Source organism: Branchiostoma lanceolatum, chromosome 8 (genome assembly GCF_035083965.1).
Source record: "Branchiostoma lanceolatum isolate klBraLanc5 chromosome 8, klBraLanc5.hap2, whole genome shotgun sequence".
Taxonomy (NCBI): Eukaryota; Metazoa; Chordata; class Leptocardii; order Amphioxiformes; family Branchiostomatidae; genus Branchiostoma; species Branchiostoma lanceolatum.
The window spans coordinates 14,123,011-14,143,330 of NC_089729.1; the positions used below are offsets into that span (position 1 = coordinate 14,123,011).

At 40.6% G+C, this 20,320-nt stretch overlaps 4 protein-coding genes across 7 annotated transcripts; 2 read left to right on the forward strand and 2 right to left on the reverse strand.

Moving 5' to 3' along the window:
• The first annotated feature begins 48 nt into the window (after positions 1–48).
• LOC136440275 (protoheme IX farnesyltransferase, mitochondrial-like) lies at positions 49–6,478 on the forward strand. The gene is made up of 8 exons (XM_066436208.1): positions 49–274; positions 884–1,041; positions 1,490–1,684; positions 2,534–2,669; positions 3,202–3,326; positions 3,830–3,900; positions 4,289–4,521; positions 5,290–6,478. Exons 1-8 carry the CDS (start codon positions 256–258, stop codon positions 5,751–5,753), a joined length of 1,401 nt encoding a protein of 466 aa, XP_066292305.1. The 5' UTR covers positions 49–255; the 3' UTR covers positions 5,754–6,478.
• Positions 6,471–8,850, reverse strand: LOC136440291 (uncharacterized). The gene is made up of 2 exons (XM_066436235.1): positions 8,674–8,850; positions 6,471–7,979 (listed from the first exon to the last, which is right to left on the reverse strand). The coding sequence occupies exons 1-2, from the start codon at positions 8,728–8,730 to the stop codon at positions 7,635–7,637; spliced, it is 402 nt and encodes a 133-aa protein (XP_066292332.1). The 5' UTR covers positions 8,731–8,850; the 3' UTR covers positions 6,471–7,634.
• A 126-nt stretch (positions 8,851–8,976) lies between these two features.
• LOC136440285 (coiled-coil domain-containing protein 137-like) lies at positions 8,977–13,435 on the forward strand. 2 transcript variants are annotated; one of them, XM_066436223.1, is made up of 5 exons: positions 8,977–9,256; positions 9,873–10,051; positions 10,433–10,655; positions 11,639–11,801; positions 12,362–13,435. In XM_066436223.1, the coding sequence occupies exons 1-5, from the start codon at positions 9,186–9,188 to the stop codon at positions 12,590–12,592; spliced, it is 867 nt and encodes a 288-aa protein (XP_066292320.1). In that variant the 5' UTR covers positions 8,977–9,185; the 3' UTR covers positions 12,593–13,435. The 2 variants fall into 2 exon arrangements, with proteins under 2 accessions (XP_066292320.1, XP_066292321.1); XM_066436224.1 differs by having other exon boundaries at positions 8,995–9,087.
• A 408-nt stretch (positions 13,436–13,843) lies between these two features.
• On the reverse strand, positions 13,844–20,111 carry LOC136440290 (profilin-1A-like). Of its 3 annotated transcripts, none has more exons than XM_066436230.1 (5): positions 20,088–20,111; positions 18,656–18,797; positions 16,212–16,275; positions 15,496–15,606; positions 13,844–14,427 (listed from the first exon to the last, which is right to left on the reverse strand). In XM_066436230.1, coding segments are annotated over exons 1-5 (417 nt in total). In that variant the 5' UTR covers positions 20,090–20,111; the 3' UTR covers positions 13,844–14,329. The 3 variants fall into 3 exon arrangements, with proteins under 3 accessions (XP_066292327.1, XP_066292329.1, XP_066292328.1); XM_066436232.1 differs by lacking the exon at positions 20,088–20,111 and adding an exon at positions 19,945–20,063; XM_066436231.1 differs by lacking the exon at positions 20,088–20,111 and adding an exon at positions 19,834–19,948.
• Positions 20,112–20,320: the final 209 nt, after the last annotated feature.

A 20,320-nucleotide genomic window follows, 5' to 3' on the forward strand; every position in this document is an offset into this window, starting at 1 on the left:
TAGTTTGTCGCTCCGAAAAGCGCAGTGGTAGATTCTTTTACGCAAGATGGCGGCCTTGGCGTAAAACTCACGAAGGAAGATGACCAATTTTTACAAGCAAGAAGAGCAAAGTCTACCAAAGAAGGACAGAAAAGTGTCCATTGAAGAAACGAGTTCTTCATGACCGATCATCTTACAAACTGAAGGAATCGCAAGAGCTGAAAGCTGAGAAAGCAAGCCTTTTTCAAGATACAAGAAAACAACCACACATGCGGCATGCGTTCGGCAGTTTACAGTAAGATTTTACATTATTTTTACGTTTCTAAGATACGAATAAGAGGTTGAGAAGACGTCTGTGTTCGTAAGTAAGGGTTGAGAGAATTTTCTTGTCGCCATATTGAAGTAGAACCTGGGAAATCAGCTTCTGCTTCTGTGGTAAAAATATCGTGTCCTTGCCAGGACATGATGCTGATCTCCAAGCAGATGTGGGGTTTTATATAACCCGAGCAGTCTATAGCTAATTGAGGACTTTGGGCTGTGAGAAACCTTTGCCAGTTTTGGCAATAACTAACAATAACCTACATGAATAAACATGAATGATGTGCCAACTTTCATTTTGAGATTGCTTTGATTATGCTTATAGGAGGGTCTGCATGGGGGGTCCCGACAATGCTTTACGCTAAATTCAGAAGAACCCCCTACGTATTACGCTAAAATCAAGGAAGGCAACTACACAAAAGTTGGTCTCCTCGCTACGAATTACATGACTTAAATAGCTTTCCCTACGAATAATGGGAAATAGATATAGGCTGCTTATGCCTAATTACGGAAAGTATCATGCAGGCCCCATTAATAATAAAATAATGCTTGATAAGTTTTATGGCATACCTGTTATTTTCTCCAGTGTTACAACAGAGAGCAGGGGTTGCAGCACTAAGGGTTGTGGTGTTACAACAAGGAAGCAGAACCACCTGTGTATGGAGAACAGGTGATGCACCTGCCAGGTGCCTCAACAAACCATGGGCCAGGAGAGGACAGCTACAGGCATCAGGTGTTAGATGGGTAAGGCAAGGTTTCAAAATTGTTTTAACTTTAAGTCCAAAATAGACGAATTTGAATCACACAAACTGGTTTTGTCATAGACATACATAGAGAAGATTTTGCTCACAAACTGTCCATGTCATCGTGCACATCCTTAGATAATAGAACTCATTTGAACAATACTCCCAGAACCTGGAGGAAGCAGGCATTTGATTACAATCTGAATAATTTAGGACAGATATTAGATAATAATCTGTTTTTCTCAATATTTTGTGCCAGTGAGGAAGGTGAATAGCCACAGACATTATTTAGCAATATCCAGAAACTTGTGGGAAGATAATACTAACAGTAGTATCCACGAGACGCAGGGTGCACCAGTGCACCTATTCCCAAAATTGATTTGGAGCCCCGTGCATCTACATGTGTATAAGTTTCCTTTCTGGCTGTAATAACTTGACTCTTTTTACAGTACACCTCCAAGGCTCCCTCTAGTGTCACACCAACACGCTCGTACAAGGCTGTTTCGAGAAAGGAAATTGGACCTGACCACAGCAGAATCCTGCCCACCTCAGCTAGTGTGCTGACCAGTAGTACAGAACCACTACAGGGGAACAGTAGACAGGAAACTGACCACAACAAACCTACCACCATAGCTGAAGATGGGGTAAGGATGGAGTTTTTCTACATGATTGTTGTTGAGTCAAAAGGATCAACTGTGGACGAAACCAAGAACAGAAATGATAATATTGGCATCGGTAGCATATAATGGTAGGGTGTTTGGCCCAGATCTATAACCCAGACGTCCTGGGTTTGAATCCCCTGACTTGCTCTGATGTTGTGCTCTTAGGAAATGCAAATTTCCTCACTTTGCTCAGGCGAAAATGAGTACAAGTACCTAGCACCCCATCACTATATTGCATGGATGCAGTAGGGTAAAGGTAAAGGCAACGCGGTCGAACCTCAGATTGAGGACGAAGCATTACGCTTTTTCGTTATCAGTGCAGTGTGACTTCACGGCTCGCATTCTTTTGGCCAAGCACACCCGGTCGCCCCTGCTCTTTTTGATAAGTGTGTTGGGTTCTTTTACATGCAGAGGTTTAACGCCCTTATGCTTCCTCATACACGGGGCTGCCTGCTTTACGTCCCCACCTGATAGAAGTATGCAACTCTTTTCCAGTCTTGTCCAGACCCAGATGAAGTAAGCAGTAAAAAGCGAGTCTACTGGTAATTCTAGCATGAAAGTTAATCTGAGTTGGTAAAATACATAAAGAGAAATAAACTGTTCTTCAACTCAAATAGTTTCACTCACCAGAATTTCCGACCGAGTTTAATTGGTCTTCACCAGCTATCTGACCTAAGTGCTGTAGACACGCGATTTTGCACGTGGCGACGTCGGCACTGGTTTGTCGGTATCGCCCTCCGTCTAGGTTGAGAGTGGGTTTGTGTGCCCTGATGTAGATGGCTTCCTTTACTTCTCTCACATTATTTCAAATTCTGTGTATACCACATGTAGGTGCCAGCGACGGGTGTAGATGATGTGGATGCGGACCCTGAAGTTCTGCCACCCAACCAGCTATGGAGGGAACAGAAACTGGACCTGTCCAAACTACTCGGCTACTACATGAAGTTATCCAAAATCAGACTCACAGGTAGGAGTAAAAGTTGTTTCATTTAGTACACACAAAAAAACATTGTTGCAACTGCAGTGTGTCTTTAGTGTAAAAACATGCAACAGAAGGCATACTTGATTCAATACTCTGGTATTACAAGCATTAGATGTACTGTTCCCAATATAGATTTACAGTCAAACCTAAATGTACCCAAGACCCAGACTCAGGGGACCGATAAAATTCAGTGGACAAGTGGTCCCTATTGACAAGATTCTTAATACATTTGTCAATGGGAAAAATTATCTAAGGGACCACCCAAATTAGTGGTCACATTGGCCAGGTGGTCCTTATGTAGAGGTGGTTACCTGCTGTAGGTTTTCCCTCTAGGTCTGTCCATTTATTCAATGCCACTTTTTACATGCAAAAGGTATGTCCTTGGTTTTTGTATATTTAATTTATATGTAGTCTAACTCCAGGAGGCTTTCTCTTTGAGACAAAGAAGGACAATGTAAGGAAAGATATTTGTGCTGATATTATGATTTCTGGATAAAAAACTGATTTATTTTTGCAGGCCTTGTAGTGATCAGTGCCGTGGGTGGGTACTACATGGCACCAGGCAGTCATGACTTCTCCACATTTCTACTGGCCATGACTGGGACTGGGCTCACATCGTGTGCAGCAAACACTATCAACCAGGTAAGAGACATGTATATAAAGTAGTCTAGTGCAGGAAGGAAGTATTGCTATCTAGTAAGTGACTTGCACAAAGTTGTGTGGCCCAAGGGCTTTGGAATCGGAGATGGGCGCCGCCCTATGCACCTAACGGTGCGGGAAGGACTTAAACTAACTTTAACTAACTAAGTAAACATAATTCCACCAGGGTACATGATTCCGCCACCCTAAAAAGACATATCCAAACAGATCTCTAACCCAACGTCCCCAGAAAAACTGATAGAAACTGATATACAATCACAAGCAAGTGATATAAAAAGCAGAAAGGGTACCCCAGATTTGCCTATGTTCAGTTTTGACTATGATTCTATAAAGAACATTGAATTGTTTAACCTTTGGCACACTGAAGTAGCCATTTGGCACCCCATTCTCTATTGGTTACAGAGTTAGGCAGCAGGGAGAAGGTTAAGTCAAGATGTAGTGTATTTTGCACAATCCAGTAGAAACAATTTGAAATTATTTTGCAGGTGTTTGAAGTTCCTTTTGACTCCCAGATGGACAGGACCAGGAACAGAGTGTTGGTCAGAGGGCTGTTGAGGTGAGCTCATGATATAGAAAAACTGCAGATGATCTTGTGGTTAGGGTTGTTGACTTTGTTCAAATCCCTAACAAGACACAAATGTTGTGCCCTTGGAAAAAGCACTTTACACCTTTCATCACTTGACTCAGGTGAAAATGAGTACCTAGCTTCGGTTAGGGAGGTCTTCTCAGCCGATCAATTATGCGAAACAAACCCGAAGAAAATGCATACAAAATGGCAAGTATACTCTAATAAGTGCTATATGGGACCAGTGTTTTATTGTGAATACAAGAAAATTATGCTTAGCCTAGCGTTTCTCTTAACCTTGCGTTTACATGTATTTTACTTTTCTTTATAAAAATTTGAAAAAAACTTAAAGATTTGTTTTTTTTGCTGTTTTTCCCAGTCCCCTCCATGCAGTAGGTTTTGCCGCAGTGGCTGGCTCCACTGGTACACTACTGCTGTACAACTGGGTCAACCCACTAACTGCAGCCCTGGGGGTGGGCAACCTGGCCCTCTACACCCTCCTGTACACCCCCATGAAGAGAATGAGCATAGCCAACACCTGGGTGGGGTCGTTGGTTGGTGCCGTCCCTCCTCTGATGGGTTGGGCCGCCTGTACAGGACAACTAGAGGCTGGTCAGTACTGACGGCTCTGCTTCCTTTATCTTTAGCATTTGAAGTGGTATCATACATGACTTTTGTCATACATAACTGGGCTGTGATAACGTTAAATACGGGTGTTCCAGACTAGTCTGTATTTTAAGATATCCCACAGGCTTCTACTTGTATTACAAACTTGAAAGATGTCCATTGAATAGACAAGTTCAAATGTGCATCATGCATGTTGTATTGGTCACTAGTACTGTCAAAATTTCAAATATCGAATTTGGAGGTTGGCATTGATTGTCTTAGTTTTTGTTTGATGACACCAGATTTTCCCAACTTCTGCCACTCTTCACATTTGAATGTGTTTTTCTAGAGGGGATATGACCAAAAGAATACAACATGGTGTACCTTGGGTGATACAGAACTGTGTTGTATTCTTTATGTACTAAATGCAGTATTCATCTCATTGATACATTCTTGACTGCCTACTTTCATACAATAATGGATCATATTATAGCAAAAATATATGCCAAGAGATAATGATGGCATGCCTCATCCAACTCAATTTCAGGATGTTAGAAAACAAGATATCTACTGTAAAATGCTTTACCTTGCCAGGAAATAGTTTTGTATTTTGGCAAGCAAAATGGCAGGGCTCTATTCAGTCTTCATACTTTTCCAGATACATGTATGTGGACCAGTAAGTAATCTAAAATGAAAGATGAAAGTATAGCTGAAGAAGTGTTATTTATGATGATACTTTTGTTTTACATTGCATGTATCACGTTATGTTTACAGGAGCGTGGGTGGTTGCCGGTATCCTGTATTCCTGGCAGTTCCCACACTTCAACGCGCTCAGCTGGCGCCTGCGACCGGACTATTCCCGTGCCGGCTACTGTATGATGTCCGTCACCAACCCCGACCTCTGCCGTAGGGTCGCCTTACGCCACTGCCTCCTCATCACGTCCGTCTGTTCCCTCGCGCCCCTCACAAATTTAACAACGTGGGCGTTCGCCTTCAACTCCCTCCCCCTCAACCTGTACTTCACGTACCTCGGATGGAAGTTCTATGAGGACGCCAACAACCAATCGGCACGGAGGTTATTCATGGCGAGCCTATGGCATCTCCCAACCCTTCTGCTGTGCATGTTCATATGTAAGAAGTCCTTACACGACAAGGACAAAAAGGACAACATTAAAGTCTTTACGGACTTCTTGGTGGGATTCCATCCCTTCCCTGTGCTGCCTTTTCACAGATTATAACGTTATCATCATCATTCGTCCGGATTAGCGTTATGATCATGTAAAAATGTAAAGAAAGAGATTTTATTGTTTTGATTGTTACATGAGAGTGCACAGAAAGAATTGGTACTTAATGATAGTAAGTCTATACATTGTGTAAAATGTCTTATTGTTGTTGCAAGATTAGTTTTATTGTGTTTTTTGTATATAAAAGTACCGAGCCACTAGTTTCTGACTATGCAAATTTTTCAGTGTGAAACTTGGGTTAAGTGCATACAAACGTGTATATAAAAGGACAAGAAATACAGTATGGTATATACTGTAAATCTTCAAATATTTGTAGCATCACCGCTGCAGCACAGTGAACAGGTGTTTTTTTGAGCTACAGTATTGCTTCTATCGCAACGTCAAAACCCAGCAAAAACCTCCCTTCTACTCCTGTCACATTGAATACCCGTGAAAATATTTAAATGTACAGTAAACATTTTATTATGTATTTCACTTTTGATTATGAGAATGAACATACCACCGTAGAGCAGTCTACTTGAAGAGATCAAGGAATGTTTTCTTAAAATCATCTTTGAGAGAGTTCCTACCATACAAATGTACATTTAGTTAAACACCAGTCTTAAAAAACTTTGTATTCAGAATGCAGTTAAAGCCATAAAGTTTTTCTTACAGAGGTACCATGTTTTATTTCTGTAGATGTTAAAATAAATTAATAAATGAAACAATGAATGCATCAATTGTTTTTATTGTGCAATACTTTGATCTTCATTCTGCATAAATACAGTAGTTTTGTTACCAATCAACACTCAAATGTGTACAAACATAGTTGCCAATAAATGGAATTACTACAAATACGTACAAGTTTTACTACATGTACTACATATTGCACTTCACATGTATGAAAGTCACTTGCACGTATAAAATCATATGTATACATCTTCCAGTATGGGTTTCAAGACCCTTTATTCCTTAATTGTTTGTGAGTGAAAGAAAAAAGTTGCGGTGACAAATTGTCTCACTGTTATCAAAAAGTTTATGAAAGTAAAACATCATAGCTACGACATCGTTAAAAACCGTCATGGCCTTTTGTTTAACCAGCTCAAAGGCTTTTTGAAAGTTTTCCTTCTTTGCTATCAAACAGTGAATAAATATGCCAATAAAAACTATTAAAATGCTGTACCAGACTCATGTACAGGCTACTGTAAAATCTCAGCATTAGAATTTGATAAAAACCTGAGAGAGTTCAGTTAAAAAATCTGTCGTTGCACATTAACCTATGGTGTGCTGTTTATAAATACATGTACAAAATACAAATGTAGACATGGTTTCCAATACATGGTACTAGAGACAGTAAAAATGCTATACGTTAGTTCACAGTTTAAAATGTGCATGCTTTGCGATGCATTGTGGGTGATACATCAAAGTTGAAGGCCCCCCAGACATAATCAAAACACGTCTGGACATGTATCAAGCATGGTCTAGACAAGAAAAGTTATTAGGGGCCCTCACCTTTGACCCAGTGCATGCTCAGTATAAGCCGTGAATCAGCTTATTCTAGTCATTGTACGAAACTGTTTGTCCGTACATCGCTGAAGGCACTCTTCTTCAGCTTAGTCAAATGGTAAACTACATCCAAACACACATCCTTGTACAACAAATACTGTACATCATCTGCCTGTCTTGTACGGCCACAGTAGTGTCTATCGCTTCTATACTTTTAGATACAAAGGGACAGTCAAATACTAGTAGGGATGTCCTTCAGACTACTAGGGTAATAGCCCCATCCACATCGTATGACCACCTCTTCCCTCCTTATGCATTGTATTGACAGGTGCGTCAAGTCTAGGCATCGTGCCCTGACGCTTCTAAATTTGATCTTCATATCTCTTTGCACTATCTCCTCAGTGCCTTCAGTTCCATCTTAAGAAACATCTTCAGAGACGGGTCTTGTATCTGGTTGATGGCTTCCAGAGCTTTGTCTCCCCCATCCTTGTAATGTTCCAACAGTTCCTCCGCATGTTGTAGCCAGACGCAGTTGGCACAGCCACTCATGCAGCAGTTGTCTGGTGGGAGGGGAGGGAGCGCACCTCTGGGAGTCTCCATGGCTATTCTCTCAGATGCCGGCACCCCCTTTGTTACTTGTGAAGAGTTTGCAGTTTTGACGGCGTTGTCTGCGTTCCGTGTTGCCATGGCGGCGATGGATGTGTGTAAAGCGCAAAAACTGGGAATATTCTGCATCTGTAAGTGACATACATGTATTAGAGTGGTAATAAGCCAGTTCAAGGTTTGAACTGCAGATTTGTCTGGTCAAAGGTGAAGGAATTTCAGGCTTAGCTCAAATCGGGTTGTATGAAGCTATTATTTTTCATCTAAATTGTCAAAAGTAAAATTCCTTTAATTATTTGGATCATGATACGATCATGATGGGACTATCTTTCTCGTAGAAAACCTTTTCTTCACTCTAAAGCTCCTTGCTTTTTTCAAGAACATACATGTAAACAGAGCTCTACTTTTTTTTCTTCATCTAGTAGTACTCAGTTGAAATGATCTTAGGAATTATCCTTATACAGTCAAGCCTGTTCAAGTGACCACATCTACATAACAACCACTTAGCCAATACAATGTGACCAGTCCTTGGTGGGACCTTAGATAATTTTTCCCATTGGAGTGACCTATACATGCCCACATAGACCAGATTGTACCGGTCCCTGCATGGTCAGTGGTCTTCTTGGGCAGTTTTACTGAAGCTAACTGAAATCCAGTTATGTATCTATGACCCTACCTAAATGACATTGATATTGCATATAAAGCAAAACCATAAACGTATATCAATATATGGCCAAGATCACGTAGTATTTTCAAAACCAAGGGCACAGAGTGACGACTTCACAACGCCCCCCTCCCCCAAAATTTATAACTCTAAATTTCTTACCTGTTGTACATAATAATTCCCCTCACACAGGGCTCTTAGAGCTCTGGCTCTCCACATCACTGATACGGACACTTCCTCAAGACTTTCGGCCAGAAAATGTCTTCAGAAAACCTTACGAAATGTTCAACATACATCTTGCCACATTTTCCATTTCGCAAAACCGGAAGGGAAATCCTTGTGACGTCATGGATTCGGCTATTACGTGTAGGGGTTTTTCTATCACTCCATCGTTACCTCTAGTTAATTTTTGAAATATGAGAAATTCGCAAGTTTTGGCGCAATAATAGCTTTAAATATATATCTAAGCTAGTTTAATGGCATTTAGTAAAAATAAGCTGACCATAAATATTTCGCAAAAATTAGTGGTTTATTCCGTTGACCTGAAATAACCCGGAAGTTGGGACATCCTTACATGTGCGTACACTAGAGAAACGCGTCTGTATAAATCTGTAGAAGAACGGTTCTTCTTAACGTTGTATTTCAGATTTAGGTGGCTGAAGGAAGCTAGGAGTATGGGGAAACACAAGAAGATTAAGGCAGTGGACCCGTTTTACTTTGGAAACCGAAAACAGTCTCAAAACAGGTAAAATCATGTTGCAAGAATTTATATATTTTTCATGCATAGTTTATAAATTATACGTATGCTACATGTATGATTTGGTGTTTGTATGTTCACGTAGGTTATCTTTTTGTAACACTTGAATCTGACAGGATCACACGATAGTAATTATGATTTATTATTATCATTATTATTTATTGCAATTATGTACAGATTATGAATACTGTTACAAGGTGTTTAAAATATAGTATGATACCTTAAAAGTTTATTAAACTTGAAAAAAACTGAGCTAATATGTTAATAACATGGTCAAAGTCCCACCTAATTACACATGTATATACTAGTAAGAAGTTTTATCAAAACCTCCTTTGTTTCAGGTACTGTAAATGCAGAAATGTTTGCAGTGGTTTTATGTTCATGGTTTTTGTTCTTCTCCGCAAAACTTTTTGTTCTCCTATGACTAGTGCTACTATTGTTTCAAACACGAACTCTAAACCACCGCGAACACGCCATTTTCTCCCTACTGCAAAATGAAAACCAGTCCACGCCACTTAAATGTATTTACTAGTACAGTAATCAATTTCATAAGCAATACCAAACCAGTCTAACAATGTCTTCTGTGCCCAACTGCCAAAAATAGAAAAGTAGTAAACCAGGCCCCGAAGAACACCGATGATCAGGAGGTCCCCCGGAAGCTGAGAGAGCTGATGCAGTGGAAACAGCAGGGGGGCAAGCTCGGCAAATCTAAAAAGACTCCGGCACAGCAGGAAAGAACAGAACAGCTGAAGGGAAAATCAAAGAAAGCAGGAGCATCGAGAGGTATACGCTCAGACGCTTTTGTCCTTAAGATTTCTTGTAGCAAGTTGTACTAATGCTACTTCACGGTTCACCTAAATCCGGGGTTTCACATACTAGTATATATCCAGGATTTTGAAGAACAGGGAATTTAGGGAAAATGCTAGATGCAACGTTAGTAATACCGCCAGAAATACAAACTTGACGGCTAACATGTTCAGAACACTGTCTGGTAACCCTGCATTCAGAGTGAGATGAAGATGTCAAAACTCTCCATCCCAGAGTGGAACAGACCAAGGAGGTTATTTTAAGGAGGAGGAGCATTTCTTAGTAAGCTTCATCTTTCACTATAACTTCCTTCGATGCAAACAATCAGTCACATATCAATGTCTGTTTCCCAAACAGAGGCATTTCCCGTCCGGCGCGTAGATCCAGATGAACCGGAGGACGGCAGAGCCGTGGAGAAGGTACCAGACTTCGAGCGGAAGCCCTGGGAGTCGGAGAAGCGCTTCGTGGAGCGGATGCACATGGCCACGCAGGTGGCCTACGAGAAAGCAAAATGGATGCTCGACATCAACCCACTCGAGGAGGAAGAGAAGAAGAAGAAACAGAAGGAAAAAGCAAAACAGTATGTATAAGCCAGCTCATGGTTTCAACTACTCATGCACTGTGTGATGCTTTGTGATATGTCAAAGTTGAACTTCAAGGTTCTTGAGACATAAACAAAACCCGTCTAGACATGTATGAAGAATGGTGTAGACAAAAACTGTTTACTAGTTAGGAGCCTTCACTTTTGAACTTGCGCACATTTGTATGTAAAAGTATAATTCCTTTGCCAAGCCCCACACCCCCCGGCCCCCCCGTCTGGCCCCCTCAAATCAAATACATTTTGTATTGAAATTATGATTCAAAAAGTAGAAGATGTTCCCAGCTGTAGTCACTTGCGGCTACCCTCTTAAATATAAATATTTTCAATTCAGGTTTTATTTTGCTACATTACCACTAAAGTACTGTAATACCAACTACTGATAGTTGTTTTTGATATCGATATTCAAAATAGCAAAGTAATGACTACTGATTATCAAAGACTATATGATTGAAATATACACATTTATACATGTGTATATATAAATATATAAAGTACTATAATGCTCATATATTTCCCTAAGGGTTAGTTGCCCATAATGCCAGTGCAAATGTTCATTATTGCATTTGTAGCAACCTCTGCAGAGAGCAATGTTAAGCCATGGAAATTTTTAATTTGTTTTGTACAAATCACTCACTCACTCACTCACTCACTATCCGGTTTAGCGTCTTTTTTTCCCCATCATCTGGGGGTTTGACGTGCTTGCATGCTGATGGGGGAGCTTGGTGGCCGCTCACCAGGTGCCTCTGTCCTGTGGATTTACATGTGTAGGTTGAGGTGGTGGAGGTCCTCCTTGATGTTATCAACCCACTTCCTCCTTGGTCGTCCTCGTGGATTTCGGCCCTCCACGGTCTTGCCCATGATTTTCTTGGGCCACCTCTCCCTGTCCATTCTTTCAAGATGCCCATACCAACGTATCATGTTTGATGCCCATACCAAATATATTATGTTTTTTGTTCTTTCAGGCATGTGAATAAGAAGAGGGAGAAGTTGAAAGCCAAGAGAAAGGAGAAGGCAGAAGAAGAAGAGGAACAGAAGAGATTTACTGACCACGTGCAGTTTGGAGAGGTCGTGTCTCAACCCCCAGAATTAACAGCAAGACCCAGAAAGGCAGCTGGAAAAAACAAGGTATATGATAATATTGGTTTTCATTATGACTTCTCGCCACAAAGACCACGCCTCGAGGGCGTAGTCCACCATAGCATGCGTAGTCCAGTGGTCAGTCACCCAGCCTATAGACCCAGGGATTGCGAGTTTGAATCCTGGCTGTTGTCACTCACCTGACATGCACGCTACAGGTAAGGGTCGCAGTCCTTAGGACGGGACGTTAATCCGTGGTCCACTAGAGCTGTGTACCGGTACAGTGTACCGATACAGTACCGGGTACAATCAATTAGGTACAGGCCCAAAATACCTGACCCTGCTGTATCGGTACTGGACCTGACTCAGGGGATGGCCACTTTGACAATGACAGGTAAAAAGGTAAACTTTACTGTTTTTTTTTTTATACCTTTTTATTTAAACAATATGATATAAGGGAGTATGACAGCAATTTGTTACAGGGGCCATTCCCACTGTTTTATTTTGGCTACGTGGTGTTCTCGCTAGGACTTTTTTTGACAGTTTACCGGTTATACAAAACAAACATTTAAAACAAAATGATTGAGACTTTCTTTTCTTATTTTCAGACTGGGAAGAAGACTCTTCTTCTAAACAGCCTCCTGAGCCCCAAAAGTAAGTCCACCTCCACAACATCATCCAAGAAGAACAGGAAGAGAAAGGACCGATCTGCTGCGGAACAGAGGATGTTGGACGCAGAGAGAGAAAGAGTCGTCCAGGCATACAGAACGGCCAAGAAAGCCAAACTCAGCGGAACGGCACCACCTCCAGTGAAAAAGATCATAATCGGAGACTTATGACTTAATGTACAGTAAATGCAGATGTAGTTTCAATAAACTTTGTTGTATGTGAGAATGATGGTTGTTGTGATATCATGAATGTACAAGTTATTTTCATCATCAAAAGATCATAATCGGAGACTTATGATTTAATGTGTAAATGCAGAAAATTTTAGTTTTAATAAACTTTGTTGTATGTGAGAATGATTGTTGTTGTGATGTCATGAATGTACAAGTTATTTTCATCATCAAAAGATCATAATCGGAGACTTATGATTTAATGTGTAAATGCAGAAAATTTTAGTTTTAATAAACTTTGTTGTATGTGAGAATGATTGTTGTTGTGATGTCATGAATGTACAAGTTATTTTCATCATCAAAAGATCATAATCGGAGACTTATGATTTAATGTGTAAATGCAGAAAATTTTTGTTTCAATAAACTTTGTTGTATGTGAGAATGATGGTTGTTGTGATATCATGAATTTACAAGTTATTTTCATCATCAAAAGATCTTATACGGAGACTTATGATTTAATGTGTAAATGCAGAAAATTTTAGTTTTAATAAACTTTGTTGTATGTGAGAATGATTGTTGTTGTGATATCATGAATGTACAAGTTGCTTTTATCTATACAGCAGGGAGAGGGTTAAGGAATGACAGGTTGTCTTTGCTTTGACCTTTCACTTTTTTAAGATTTTCTATCTTGCCTAGACTGTTATCCATCGTATTCTAGCCCCAGTTCGTCTTTCAATCGCTTCCCATTAATAGAGCAGCAATTAGCATCTAGGCTTTTATTTAAGACCTCTGATTGGATTTTTAAATTAAGAGTGTCACTGTTCGCTATAAAAGCATCATAACTTCTTTCTGGTTGATTTGTTTTGAAGCATGATGCTTTATCATTAGGGGTACAGTGGGGCTTAGTCAGAAGATGCCAATTCCGGCATCACTCATACTGTAAGACCTATGGCTACATATAATAGAAAAATAATTGTTACCTCCATGAAAATGTTGGGGCGTGTCTGTGCGTGTGAATGTCTGCTTGCTTGTTTGTGTTTCCAGATACTTGTCGTCAGCATAACTTAAAGGACAGCTGGATGGATTGTGATGATATTTGGACTGTGGGTAGGTCTTGTCAAGAACAAGGTCAAGTTTGGGCCCCTGGTGTGTGACAGGATTAGACAAAATATGCAAAATGATGTTCCCCTCTTTGTTACCGGTCTGTCCCCAAGTTTAAGAGAAGCATGACAAAAAAGAGAACATTTGTAGTGGTCAGTATTGGTCAGTCACCTTTATTCTATAAATCCATTCTCTGGCTTGACAGAATTCTGGAATTCTTACATTAGAGGGGCTGCTGATAGGATACACCACAGGTATTATAATGCTGTGGGGACTATGCTTTCACCTTGTGGATTATATCAAAACACTACACTAAGATTGTTGTATTCAATTAAAAGAATTATTATTGAAGTCGGAACTTTAATCCTAGTTGTCCGACTGGGTGGCGGATATTGTTGGTAGTTCCTTTGCACTAGCCTCTACCAGGCTCCATGGGAAAAATAGTAGAAATTGGCCAAATTGACAGATAACATGCCAAGGAGTTAGCTGGCCTGGGGTCGCAAATTGTACTTCCATGCATGTTTTCTGTCTATTTGGCCATGCAATTTCTACTATTTTTCCAGAGACCTATGGAGCCTGGTAGAGACTACATGTGCACTGTTCGAAACATCCAAGTTTGCTGCCCAGACGGCTGCCTGCTCAGTAGCCCGCACCTTTCAGATAGTCTCCCAGTTTTTCAACAACGTCGTTGCAGCTACCCGCCTGGGCACCCTCTGCATACATGCCGATAAGGATACCTGCGGGAGGAAATACAAAAGGGGACACTTTTCAATCGGAAATCATGACTAGGAGAATTAGTGATGTGTTTATGAACACGGTCCTGAAAATTGTTTGAAAGACCTCTATTAGTGAGAGTACGTGTACGAGTGTGATTAAAAAAAAAAAGTTTTTTATCATAGCAGGTTCATTTTTGTATGAAATGATTTGAAAGGGTGTAGTCAACTCAAGAGTCGCTGGCAAAAATATGAAAAACAGATTGAGATACTTAAGTCTCAAGAAGAGATGTTCCTTTACATTTGTGCCGAATTTCAACTCATTTCATACAAAAATTAACCTGCTATGATAAAAAAGGCGTTTGTTTTTGTACCACCCTCGTCTCAAGAAGAGATGTTCCTTTACATTTGTGCCGAATTTCAACTCATTTCATACAAAAATTAACCTGCTATGATAAAAAAGGCGCTTGTTTTTGTACCACCCTCGTCTCAAGAAGAGATGTTCCTTTACATTTGTGCCGAATTTCAACTCATTTCATACAAAAATTAACCTGCTATGATAAAAAAGACGTTTGTTTTTGTACCACCCTCGTATATTATACTTTGCTATACTTAAATCGGTAGGAATTCTCTTCTTTTTATTTTGTTTTTAGATTTCGACCGAGTGATCTAACAAATACACTAGTCTATAACACTGGAATGTTCCAGAACACTAGCATATTCATATATATGTATAGACATTGTACAAGCGCAAGAATATTAATGAACTGAATAAAGATGTACAATTCTTACTACGCGTTCTTACACAATAACTCAAATACCACACAAAAAAGGCTAATGGACCTCTCGATATTCTCACGATTAGCTAACGACATTTATTTGTTCACCCCGCGGTCCGAGTTAAAATCAACCTGGGACCCGGCCGCGGCTGCAACGCAACAAGCTAGTTAAACTGTAACATGATTTCTCAATCAATCTTCCTCAACGACTTGCAGTGGTCTCTCTTGAGGAAAGTGACAGGCGGTCACCGAAACGTGGACCGGTTGTAAATATGTTGTTATGAATAAAGAACTCTGTTATTCATGTACTTACACTGAGTGCATTTCACGATGCACATCCCACCACAGTCCTTCTTTTTCGCGTAGACAAAGCTTCCATCCGCTCGAAGACACATGTATTTCACCTCCCCTACCGTCACTCCAGCTAGAAATGCAACCAACCAAAAAAATCAATCAGGTACTCTAAATAACACTGAAAAGCCTTACCAACAAATGTAATAGGCAACGGAAATGCATGATACGAAACATATTATGTCGTAGCTGGGCCGCGAAAAGCCTTGATACGGGTCAGAGTGTTCCGGACCGAATTATAACTTAGGTTATCACATGGCTTCTACTTTTATCTTATGGGCGTCCAGGAAAATATTTCGAATGCCTTTCGCGTGCGCCGAGTGCACCGCTGTCGAAAATTCTAATACTGGATTCGGACGTTGGAATTGTGGCTGACGTTAACCTTTTCGAGTGACGTATCACAATTGTCTTCACATTGATTCTGAAAACAATGTCTCATTTGCTTTGATTATTTATGATTAGTTGCTCGTTTTGTTTCTCATTTCCTCATAAATTATGTCAATGAGGCCTAATTTGAATGGATTATAATGTTATTCTTTATTTCGCTTTGTGATGCCACGAAATGTTTTGAGCCTTTCGGGATTTAGTGTTTTGACACGATGAAGATGCGTTTGGAACTGGTAGAACTAGTATGTTGATATATGTACATATATGTGAATATATGTAACCCTTGCTTACCTGAACGTATGGCGTCTGCAATAGGGAGATCTTTAGCAATTTTTTGTGCTTCTGTTGCAGATATCTACAGACAGGGAGATATCAGAAAAAACCCGTCATGCACAGAAGATATTCATTGCATGTCGTATCTGCTAGAATAATGATGCATGCATTTAAATACTCCAAGTATTCACACACAGATAATACACACAGACACACAGCCCCAAAACACATACTTGAATTTTAAAGGACCCAGAGCATTTTATGAGGCTTGAAAACTGGAAATATTCTTGTTGCTGTAATCTTTATGAAATTGACATTTGATTTAGTAATCTTTTAGTTTCATGCGCCTATTATGAATAGACCGATACCATAGTCCCGCCCAATTAAAACATAAAATGTAAATATTTGATGGACATGCAGTCACTCTCTCATTGGTCGAACCGCTAATTGTGATGGACAGACAGTCTATTAGGGCTTGGATTTTCTATCAGTTCTCACCACAAAACGACATTGTATCTTTTAATGTCGATTTGCATTGGTATAGTGTTATTGAAACTTACTATGTGCAGGAATGACTAGACATTGGAGTTTTATAGTCATGTTTCAAGCCTCATAAAATGCTCTGGATGCCTTTGAAATAAAGTAAAGAATTGGGATAATTTCTTAGCAGTTTACAATTTGATCCATGTTTCAAAAAATTTCCATTCTTTTTCGGCAGGGTGGTGGAGAAATAAACATTGTATTTCCGCTTGCCTACCAAATAGGTTATTGAAACTTACAATGTGCAGGAATGACTAGACATTGGAGTTTTATAGTCATGTTTCAAGCCCCATAAAATGCTCTGGATGCCTTTGAAATAAAGTAAAGAATTGGGATAATTTCTTAGCAGTTTACAATTTGATCCATGTTTCAAAAAATTTCCATTCTTTTTCGGCAGGGTGGTGGAGAAATATACGTTGTATTTCCGCTTGCCTACCAAATACTGCTGACCCAAAACGTTTTCCAGAGGGGCAATGTACAAAATGATAAAAACTTTGTAGAATCGTTTATAAACATGTACAATAGTGATATAAACAAACCCACCAAACCCATATGTTCCTCGCAATCTATCTGCCCTATTTTTTCCAATACCGTAATAAGAAACACAGCATTACTTTTCCAAGGCCTAATCATATACAGGCTTTTCAATGACGTCATAGTAATTATAATTTGAATCCTCCGGTGACCATATTGGTGGATAATTGGATTAAGCAATGGTATCTTTGTTACTCCGGGGAGGAGGTGTGACCTCCTTCTGGGAGTATTGGGAATGTATTTGTTTGCGCGTTCGCAGCTATAACTCACGATCCCGTCGTCGCATTGGTGTGTAACTTGGCATATCGTTTGCCTGGTTCGGCGTGGTGATGCACAATAGCTTTTTTACACCATAACTACTTTAAACGTCAATCCAATATCGTAATTGCACCCCTATAATTAATGCTATGTCCCACTGCCCTGCCATAGGGACCATGTTATAATCCGTTATGCATGACTGGAATACTTCAGGCAGATACGGGGTATAAATCTTCCTTACTTGCTGTGATCGTATAGTCACTGTTACATTGAAAAATAGACAACGTGCATCACCACACGCAACCTAGCAAACGATATACCAAGTTACATACCAATGCGGCAACGGGAATTGTGAGTTTTAGCTGCGAACATGTGTAGTGTGACCTCCAGTCTGTGTATTAAGTATGCCTTGTCCACTCGCAACTCGCTTACAGTATGTGCGCACGGGACGGACGATGCACTTTTACGCACAGTGTGAGAATGGGAAATCTCTGGACCTTCAAACTTACCACACTTGTAGTTTATAATACGGAGGCTGTGACAATGTAAAAAGTTTACGCAGGGGATGAAAGATTGTTGAGAAATATCTCTCAGAAAAGTGCGCGCGCCAGTGTCACTTCCGGGTGGTTAGATCCGGTGACCTTTGACCTTCGTGAAATGTTACGATAATATAGATTAGCCTTTTTTATTGCAAATATCTTGATAGCTATAGATCAGGTCGGCCTGCAATAAATTGTGGAAAGAGGATTTACTGCATATTTGTGATTTCTGATACATCTTAGTTGTAAGGCTGAATGGTTCGTTGATAATTGAAAAGGGGCCATCTAGATCTAACTTTGTAACTTTTCCCGGAATTTCTAGATCCCATCTATGTCATGCTGTAAAAACATACTTTTCAGCAGGTTGACCACTCCTGTATTGAAAGAAAAAGATAAACAAACACTTTTTCTTTACTTGCTCTAAAACACTACTTGGACTGTGCAGAGATGCAAAGTTTGTGTGGGTCAATACTTGTACATACTATAAATACTTCACGGAGAATTGTGTCCTACGGACTCTTGTTTGCTTTAAAGACGTACTCGTTAACCATTGCGCATATATAGGGTCAAATGAAAAGCCTTACTACTTACATTGAAATCAGCACTTTTGGCCCAGATGCTCCCATCCGAGCCCAGGATGGCCGCCTTGCTGACATGGCCAGTCCCCACCAGGTTAGTGTCTACATACCCCTGCCAGCTCATGTTGAAATGTTTACTGGAATCTGCGAACAACCTGTAGCGTAGGTAACAGACACTGAACTTACTACAACTTACGGGTTGGTGGAATTAGCTGTCCAGTACAATCGGCGGAAATAGCTGTCACCCCAAAATCAGACCGGACCTTTGTTTCCGCTGATCGGACCGGACAGCTAATTCCACCAACCCTACAACTTACTGGCTGACACCTGTGACCGACTGCCCTGGTTTTCTAAGGCGAAATCCCAGTCGGAGGCCTGTATTACCCACTTTTTATCAAAGAATAGCTGAGTAGCTCAATATATCTATCTATATCTATAGTGCGCTATGTACATTGACTTGTACACAAACATGTCTGACTTTCCGAATGGGAATATTTTTTGTACAAAGCATACAAGGGAAAGCGATCAATTGTGCAAAGTTTGCCTATATCCAACTGGAATCTACTGTTACACCTGACTGACTTACATCTACTGTTACACCTGACTGACTTACATCTACTGTTACTGTGACCGACTCTCCCAGTGTTGTAGTAACCTGAGAGTCCATAGCGGGCCCTCTGGGCCTTTTTTGTCCCCAACGGTTACAGGCCGGCTGCACAAACGACCCAGTACAAAATGAGGTCACCAAGAAAAGTGTACTGTTATCAGCCCCAAAAAGGCCCAGAGAGCAAGCCTCCGTTGCAGGCTTACCTCGGCGATACTGCTTGGGATCCAGTAACCGCACACAGGATCCCAAGCAGATACGGGGATTCAAGCAGATACTGTCCACAAGCAGATACGCCCCCACGCCCCCCCCCCCCCCCAGCCAAAGAACCTGGCCCCGGTAAGTTAAGAAATAATCGCCGTGAGGAAGCGCTAGCCTGCAACGGAGGCTACCAGAGAGCCTGCTATAGAGGCTAGTTTTGTAGGTATATAGAATCCAGGTGTGACCACTACACCTGACTAAATCTCGCTCCACAAGAGCCGTCCAACCATGGGCCATAGGCTCTGGAATTTTTGTTGAGGAAAGAGACGGAACCTCATGGCCGTACCGACTAATTAGAACCCACCGCGGTGCGTTAAAACTCTTACCGTGTGCCAAAGATTATACAAGCAGTGGAAACCTTCTTCTACCCCGAAGAGAGCCTGGTCAGTACACGGTAGACTGGATTGGAGATTGTATAACACAGACTATGTACTCACCAGAAGGAGTGTAGTCGACGAATTGCAGTGCCAAAACTGAACCAACCGGTTTTTCAACAGTTTAATATATTCTACGGAAGTTGCCTAAAGGCTATGTTTAAACTCTGACCTCAGATACAGACTACTATGCAAATCATACATACATATCCGCAGATTCAGAGCACCAGGAATCGTTGGTTGATCAAGTTATCCAAACCCACATGTAGGTCTCTTAATCATGGGAGACTTCATCATAGGTACTGAATATAGGGCAACTGGGATCAGTTTGAGGTTGCATAGTATAACGTGGATATAGATCTACCACGCCCACCGAAGTTATTTCATGTCTCACGAGGCCCTCTCCCTTATTATGGAAATATTCATGTGTTAATTTACC